The following is an 8,123-nucleotide window of genomic DNA, read 5'->3' on the forward strand; positions in this document are numbered from 1 at the left end:
ACGAACGAAGAGGGACTCATGCCCTATCCAGGGGACGCGCACAGAGACAGACTCATGCTTCACCGGAGCAAGTGGCGCGCAAGGAGACGGACTCATATTTTATCCAAGGGACGCGCTCGGAGACGGACTCATGTCCCACCCAAGGGATGCGTACGGCGATGGACACATTCCCGATCCAAGGGACGGACTCGTGCCTCACCCAAGGGACTCGCATAGAGACGGGCCAGCCCCAGCCGGTGAGATAAGTACTGAAACCAAACGGCCATTGTGTGAGAGACACCGGCACAAGCAGGGCCCGCGCGATTCATGAAATTGTCATAAGCATGGCTTGGAGATTAATAGCCCCATACAGACACGCATTATCGCTGGTAGTCGTTGTTCAAAGCACGTGTATTCGTTGTCCGAAGCACTGCGATTCGTTGTCAATGCCGGTGCGGCTATACAGATTCGCCTGATTTCTTGTCAAAGAAAGCTTTCGGCACCTGTCTGTCAACAGCACAGTGGCATGCGCACGGCTAAAGGAATGGCAGACCGTTTTGAGGGGCACCACGCCACTGCACCGCGACTTTGTAAGCTCATGAACGGCGATGGCGACTAAAACATTGCCAACGCATGACTATTTCTGATGCATTGACAGCACGGCGAACTCAACGGTAAAGAACGGTATGCTCTCGTTCCATTCGGCGCACCAATTCAACGGCACTCACAAGTTCACAAATCACAATCGCTTCCGTATTGATAGCCAATAGTGGTTCAGAAGTGGTTGGTTGGACTTCGTGTAGGTGTTCTACAACACCCAGCACCCATATCGGTTCCCGGGCGTCCGGTCGTCGACCTCTGACCTCCTCTGCTGATGGCACCTGCAATGATCGAATGTCTCAGCACTCCTTCCGGTCCGATAAACTCATCGTCTTGAAAAGCGATGGGTTCTTTCAGGCCAACACGTGCAAGGTTCTGATGCACCATGCTGACACTTTGAGGCTCAGTTAGCCATGGTTGTCATGACACATTGCGTCGATGGTGTCCAAGCTCACCACAATGGTCCATTTCTCTCTAACATGCGTTCGCGTCCAACATCAAACGAGCACCTCGAAAAAGGGCTTTAGCGTGCTTGGTATCAGCCCCTCACATACCTACAATCATTAAAAATGCAGGGCGGAAAGACGCTGTGCAATGAAGTCGGAACAAGGGGAGAGAATGGAACTGGGAACCTAACCCACTGGAGGTCGCTGTCCCGGCAAACAGCTGTGGCGGGTTCCTGCCTTTGTTGCGGTCTCGGTGGCTCGACCACCGCACTCTGTTAAGGGATGAACGGAACACTTGGAGAGGATGACTTCCGAGTCATGGCAAAGACCCTTTAATTTCGAGACAGCCATGCTTCAGAAGAGCAATTCCAATTTGTGTCGGTGTCCGTTGCCGTGGCAGTGCCATGTAATGTTGCGACACGACCGATTCATCCCATCCCGCTTCTTTCTTACCAGTTTTCACCATTGACCGTATTGAACAGACGCATAAACAAAGATCCTGGTACGCGAACTTACTGTCTGCCACGCTATGGTCAGATGTTGGGTCGGTCCTCTACTAGCTGAGCTGCCAAGTGAATTTGTATCCCCAGAGATTTTACAGATATGAACGGGCTTCAAAACGATAGCCACTCTTCTCTCTTCTTTTCTACTGCTTTCCACCGTGCTCACCACTCGCTCCCTGCTGCCCCTGGCTACCAGGGGCACAGCTGGCACAGCTGGCACAGCTCCCTCTCGGTCATGCGTCATGACGTCCGCGCTTTAATGCATGCACTAGCACCAGCCCGACTGACACGTGACTGCGACTGGCACTAACACCACCCTAACTCTCTGGCTTCCAGGTCGAGCGAATTGTAACGCACTCTCCGGCGGCCGTCCTCACACGTGACCGCCACGTGACCTGCCGGTCTGTCACGAGACCGCTCACGTGACCTCGCATTTCGCAGGAACCGCGGCTATCATCAGCGCCGCTCGCACCCTAACGCTAACTCCAGCAGCTACTCTACTGAGTCAGAGACCCACGGTCTGAACAAGTACTACAAGCGCGCGTGGGAAAACCTCCAGTCTAGCGGACGCCAGGAGCGAAAGTCGGGAAGTGGTGGCAAGTCGCGCGGAGAGCCGACCATGCGTTCTGAGATGTACCGCGACGCCAGCGAGCTGACCGTGGCGGACGTGGCGCACATGTACCGTGGCGAGGACAAGCGACGCCACCACCACCACCACCACCGACACCACCATAAGGACGAGCACGATCGCGCGGAAAGGCACAGTCGCAAGCAGTGAGCAGCGCCACCTATACGGGCTCAGTGACGCCGTTGTGCGGAGAAAACCTGAACCATGTCTGGCAAAGTCGCAAGATTCCGCAAGACCCGATGAGGGCTGGCGGGTGGTTAAGGCGCAGAGGGCCCCACCCCGGGTGCAGAGGGCCGTGTTAACACCCACGTGGAGTCTGTGGTGGACGCGCTCGCGCCGGACAGCGTAGGTGACGCCGGGCAAGCCGAGTTTCGCGGCGCGGCGTGTGGAGGGGCCGCGGAATTCGGCAAGTCCCGCTTCGTGACGTCATCGCAGTGCCTGTGTCGGCCGTGCGTTTCCGCGTCGTATACCGCACTGTGAGGCACTTGGCCCCATCTGACCGAGGAATGAGGTGGGGCTGAACTTCTCACGATCTACTGAATTTCCGCCAAGAAAGCACATTACAAATGAAGCTTGTCCACACACATCTTTATGGTAGAACTTTGTATAGCAGGATGCGAAAATATGATCACTTATTATCAGCGCAACGCATCCTTCCCTGCGCGCATTTGTCAGAAATGTTGGAGTTGACCAGACGTTTGGTCGTTGTTGATAATGTCCGATGCCTTTAATCAGCTCGTGAGTACGCGAGGCATCATGTGGTCAGTGGCGTCGTGTTTCGCTTCGGCAATTACTGGGACGCTGGATGTTGTACATAAATGTGATATTGCCTACTGATTTGTGTAAGCTGAGTGTTCCGTTATGTTTGCGCGTGTGATTCAGCACTATTTATTGCAAATGAGATGGTAGGTGAATGTAGCGCAATTATAAACGAATTCGATGGAACTGTTGTTTTTCCGTACCGACGCACGGGTTATTCGGCAAACTCTTTCAAAACAGATGCGATCTCATGGAAGCAGTTTTCTTAATTCAAGAAGATTTAAGTGGGTAACTTATGTCATTTAACTCACTTTAACTCACTGTGCCCTGCGTTTCATGCCGTTTGACTGTGTTTTTTTTTTTTTAGTTTGATTGTAGCATTTTCTTGGCGCTCAGTGCGGCATCACGCAAACCTTGGGTTTTTCTTAAACCGTAACGCATCCTGCATGTTTAACTCTCGCGATTGTATCGATTCTCATCTTTTACAGCGCATGTGGAGAACAGCCAACAACGCATGCCGTTGATTGTTTTCATGACCATAGGACCAGCCCTGCATGCTTCGAATACACGGCTGGGCATACATAGTGAGCATAGTCATTGAGATACTCGCACCGTAAATGTTTCTGGTCCATTTCCGCTTTGGCCTAATGACATATGCCTAAAAAACAAAGAGAGTCAAATCTGCCCCAAAACTACTGGTTTCCAGACCTCCATTGCATCAGTGCTGGCTATGCCATTGGGTACAATGCCCTTTGCGGAGGCATTCAAATAGTATCTTTGTTCCATGTCACACTCTCAGCGGCCATTTTCCAACTCTCTCGACTGTCCAACGAGCCCATCGACCACGACGTCCGGTCCTCTGCGTGAGAACCGCGGTGCAGCACGCACTCGCCCTGCAGGCGGCGGCCCGTTACCGGCGAGCGACGGCCGGCCCTGGCGGCCGCGAGAGCGCCGACCGCCACCGCAGAGGGATGCCGCCCGGCCCTGCGGCGGCCGCAGCGCTCCTGGAGCCGCCCCGGAGCCGGCGTCGGCGCGGGACCGGCTGACAGCCGCCGGCGGCTCCCACCGAGACACGGGAGACGGCGGCTCCCACCGAGACACAGGAGTTTGCGACTCCCACCGAGACACAGGAGACGGCGGTTACCACCGAGACACAGGAGTTTGCGACTCCCACCGAGACACAGGAGACGGCGGTTACCAACGAGACACGGGAGATTGCGACTCCCACCGAGACACAGGAGACGGTGGCTACCAACGAGACACAGGAGAAGGCGACTCCCACTGAGAGACGGGAGATGGCGACTTCCACTGAGAGACGGGACGGATTCCGCCGGATGTGGGAGGCGGTGGGCTTCTCATTGATGTATCCCTACGTTGGACTAAACAATGCTTTAGAGATATAGCTTGGACCAATGTAACTGCTAAAATGTGTGTGCAACCAATTGCTGTTAGCTTTGAATGACTACAACTGTAAAAATGCAACGTCTTGTCGGGGAATACTGCTATGAACAGGGACTAGTCACGTTGGTCTTGGGTCAGCAATAAGGACTGCCCTCTTACATGTTCATACGACGCAAAAATGATCTTCAGTTTCCCTGCGCACATCTCGTAACAAGGCAGCTAGCATTCATGATATGAAGTAGTCAAAGCGATCAAATTATCGGCCTACTGTTCTCCTCCACAGCCTCCGTTAATGGTCAATACACAAAGTAAACATTTGCAAACAACTACTATGACGAAACAGCTATGACAAAGCTTGCACCGAAGCGTGCGTCATCACATCTGAAAGGTGACACAGAAGAGCGACATGCGCTACGCCCTGGCGTCTATTGGATCTGACGGAATCGCTGGATCTGAAGGAATCGCTGGATCTGACGGAATCACTGGATCTGGCGGAATCGCTGGATCTGGCGGAATCGCAGGCCCGCGTCTCCCTGGGCCTGCCTCGCGTCATAATTGCAATGCCACGTGAATGAGCTGCGCCTACGATGGTCCATTTGTGCCGCCATTCGGTCCAGCGACGGCCACCGCTTCCCCTGTGTGCAATAGCACCTCTCGTGTGTATCCTATCCACGCCATCTTTCAATACCAGCAGCTGAAAATACCACCCACCCGCCGCTGTGTTTGCCCCCCGCGCACCTCTCGTGCATTCAGGCGGTATGCCGAGCGACTGACTGTTTGCATGCGCGTCAGCGATGGCGCGCCGCCAGTTGATGACCCATTCAGGACGGACGCCACTGTGCTGGGTGCATCCGGCTCGATACGCCATCCCGGCCGCCCCACCGCCCCCGCCCCACCGCCACCCCCGCCGGTGGCGTGAGCGGCGTGCGCGCGGCACGTGCCTGTGCACGGCCCGTGACGGGCTAAAAAGCCCCGAGGCCAGGCGAGCTTGTCCGGAGTGGGGGTGCTTTAGTGGTGCGTTCAGGGCGCGCGCTGCAGGCGCGACTGGCCGGTACTCTGAGCCCGAAGCCAGGTGTGCGTGTCGTTTGCAATCCGGGCGTTCGCAAAACGCTTACTGTTGGAGTGAGCGATCCGTGTTTTGGGAAGGGAGCTAGGAACGCTACTTAACCTGGCACCATTTGGGCTAAGCTTCGCCAACTGCGACCCGCTAGGCGCCACTTCTTTAAAACTTCTGCTAGTCCAGGATATGACTGCCGGGTCAGGCTTTCAACGACAAATTGCTAGTCCGCGTCATGTTGCCTGCGAAAACGTTGCATTGGCTACCACCGCGTGGTTGGTGGTCAAGTACGTCACGTAAAATACCTGACATCTTTAAGGTTTATTCCGAACCGCTTGACTGGCTAGATTTCTGGGATGAGCGACCGTGCTGAGCAATGTTCAATGCGTGAGCATTGAGCCCACTCACCGATCACGAGTTATGGATCGACGGCAGAAATTTGCGGCAAGAGCTTGACACGCCATAATGCTCGGCATGGTCCGTCTTGCCCACTGACGTCACATGACCTTTGGCGCGGCGCTGCCGCCGGCTGCATGTCATTACAGTCCTGGGTAAATAGCGGGCACCTAAAGCAACTCAAACCCTCACCGCCAAGGCTTGGCGAGTCCATGGGCCGACACTTCAACCCACTAAGCTACTGGAACGAACGAATCACCTGAAAAATTCGTGCTCTCGAGCCCCAGTTAGTTTTCGAAACAGCGATTGGCTTAAAAGATTGCTACAACTGCTGACCGACTGAAAAAACGGGCAGCGTGAATTATCAGTTTGATATACCTATTAAGGTGAATTGGCATGGGCTCTGGTTTTCCCGCAGGATTGAGACAAACTATTTGTATCGGATGGAACGATTGTTCGGACTATTGTCCATGTCTGGTGCGTTAATGTGCATGTAATGATTATGCACTGCTTTGGTAGCTGTCTGTTTCATGTTCTGCTGCAAGATGGAATACAAATTGATCTCCTTTGAGAGTGACTCCACAGACAGGGTGGCATACAGAAGTTGAAAGAGAGTTGACTAACGTTATAACAAATCTAGAAAATAAATGAAAGAGAATTGACTAAGACGTCAAACATCTACATTATGTTTGAATTTCTCGACTGCGTCAAGACTAGATCGAAGCCAGGATTAAGTTGGATGTGTAACAATGCCTAACAGCACTTCTTGAAAATAAAGACCAGCGTACATGAGCGTTGAATGGAGTGATGTCCGGAGGCCGGAAAGCATATTCATAGCCTTGTAATGATCACCCACAATGACCTAAATACTAGATCATCTATAGACTTGCGCCTTGCATTGGTGAACAAAGCAGAGCAGCCTTCAGAAAGCGTGCAAAACATGTACTTTATAAAACACGGACTACCCTACACTAGGTGCTCAGCATTACACAAAGCTCATCTAAAACCACATGTTGCACTCGGGCGAGCGCCATCGGGCCTCTCGCACGTTATATGCCATGAGCACAGGCACAACGGCGGCCTTTACGTCACAATTCAGTGCATACTGAGAGTTTCCAGACCATCGTTTTGACGTCTGTCGAGCTCGTGAGGCGTCACTGAACCAGAGATCAAGTTACCACTTGGAAAGTTATTAGTATAAGCTTCTTTCTAGCCGTACCCAGGGACGTATTCAATAATTCACATTGGTCGTAGCACCACCAAAAAATTTACTGGCAGCCGGTTTTGCGTGTCGTGCTCTCGCATGTTGCGAATTATAGCATGATCTTTTGTGCTCACGCATTGCTTCATACTTTTAGTTGTCAACATTCATTTTATTCAACTCATATATAATTCATTCAGCCCAAATAATTAAACGCCATAAGTATGACAAGATTAAAACGTGCCTCCAGACTGCTGTGTGAATGCGTCGCTGGCTTAATTATTTTGACACGAGGAAACCCTCTTGTGAAGCCCTACAAAAGAGGCAAATGAGCCTTTAGATTAGCTATCCTGTAAAAGCGCCAACGACGTTATGAGCAACTTTTGACGCAACGTAGCACTGGTGTTGCTGTAATGGTTCTGAAAGTTTCGAGTCGCTGGTATAGTTCGCTCAAGAACCATGCTAGATGAGTTTTGGTAGAATTTTGCTGAGAAATGCTGCGCGTGGTGTTGGTGTGTTTAACAAGGCAATTTAGGAAATAATTGATAGGGAATGCTAAAATGTTACAGAACATTAGAGCAGAATAAAACAATTGACCATATATGTGTTCAATGTGGTGAAGTACGGCAGCCTGCAGGGACAAATTCTATTGGGGTATTTGATAAAAATCTGCTGCTGGTGTAAGGCCAGATTTGTAAGCAAATAACGTGTTCGACTAGGTACTCTAGGCCCGTTGTACTTGGCATTTAAAATTTTGAAGGATCTAAATCGGAGACGTATCCAGGCAAAGCAATGAGGAAAGAGTTTTTAGCAATCAAATGTGATTGTTTTTACTTTATCATTTTGACATACTGACAGACATGCAATTGGTAAGCATCGAGTACGGTATGAATAGATGTGTATGTCCTTCTCTGTGCCTGTAAGTGTTACCAGGGATGCATGGATTACCAAATTAAATCGATTAAATGGGTGCCAAGCAATCAAGCAGGTAATATGGTTGCTGCATTCTGCTATGAATCTCGATTGCTGTGCCTCACGACATGCCCTTCTGGTGATGTGTTACTGCATTTCCCACTTGATCAGTTTGGCCTGAACGGCTAAAGATGGAGATTTCAGCACTCGCAACTTGTGGGACGGTGTATGAGAAGAGGTT

The 8,123-nt window shown here is 51.6% G+C and overlaps 1 protein-coding gene across 2 annotated transcripts in view; it reads left to right on the forward strand.

Moving 5' to 3' along the window:
• Positions 1-3,101, forward strand: part of LOC119098807 (sushi, von Willebrand factor type A, EGF and pentraxin domain-containing protein 1) — an 82,537-nt gene extending 79,436 nt beyond the window's left edge. Inside the window, exon 13 of one of the 2 annotated variants that reach the window (XM_037221851.1) lies at positions 1,970-3,101. In XM_037221851.1, coding sequence (XP_037077746.1) covers positions 1,970-2,306 — 337 coding nt within the window. In that variant the 3' untranslated portion in view covers positions 2,307-3,101. Of the gene's footprint in view, positions 1-1,864 lie in introns of both variants that reach the window. The other variant, XM_037221853.1, reaches the window with a different exon arrangement.
• Positions 3,102-8,123: the final 5,022 nt, after the last annotated feature.

Source organism: Pollicipes pollicipes, unplaced genomic scaffold (assembly GCF_011947565.3).
Source record: "Pollicipes pollicipes isolate AB1234 unplaced genomic scaffold, Ppol_2.1 Scaffold_4740;HRSCAF=5597_pilon_pilon_pilon, whole genome shotgun sequence".
Classification (NCBI taxonomy): domain Eukaryota; kingdom Metazoa; phylum Arthropoda; class Thecostraca; order Pollicipedomorpha; family Pollicipedidae; genus Pollicipes; species Pollicipes pollicipes.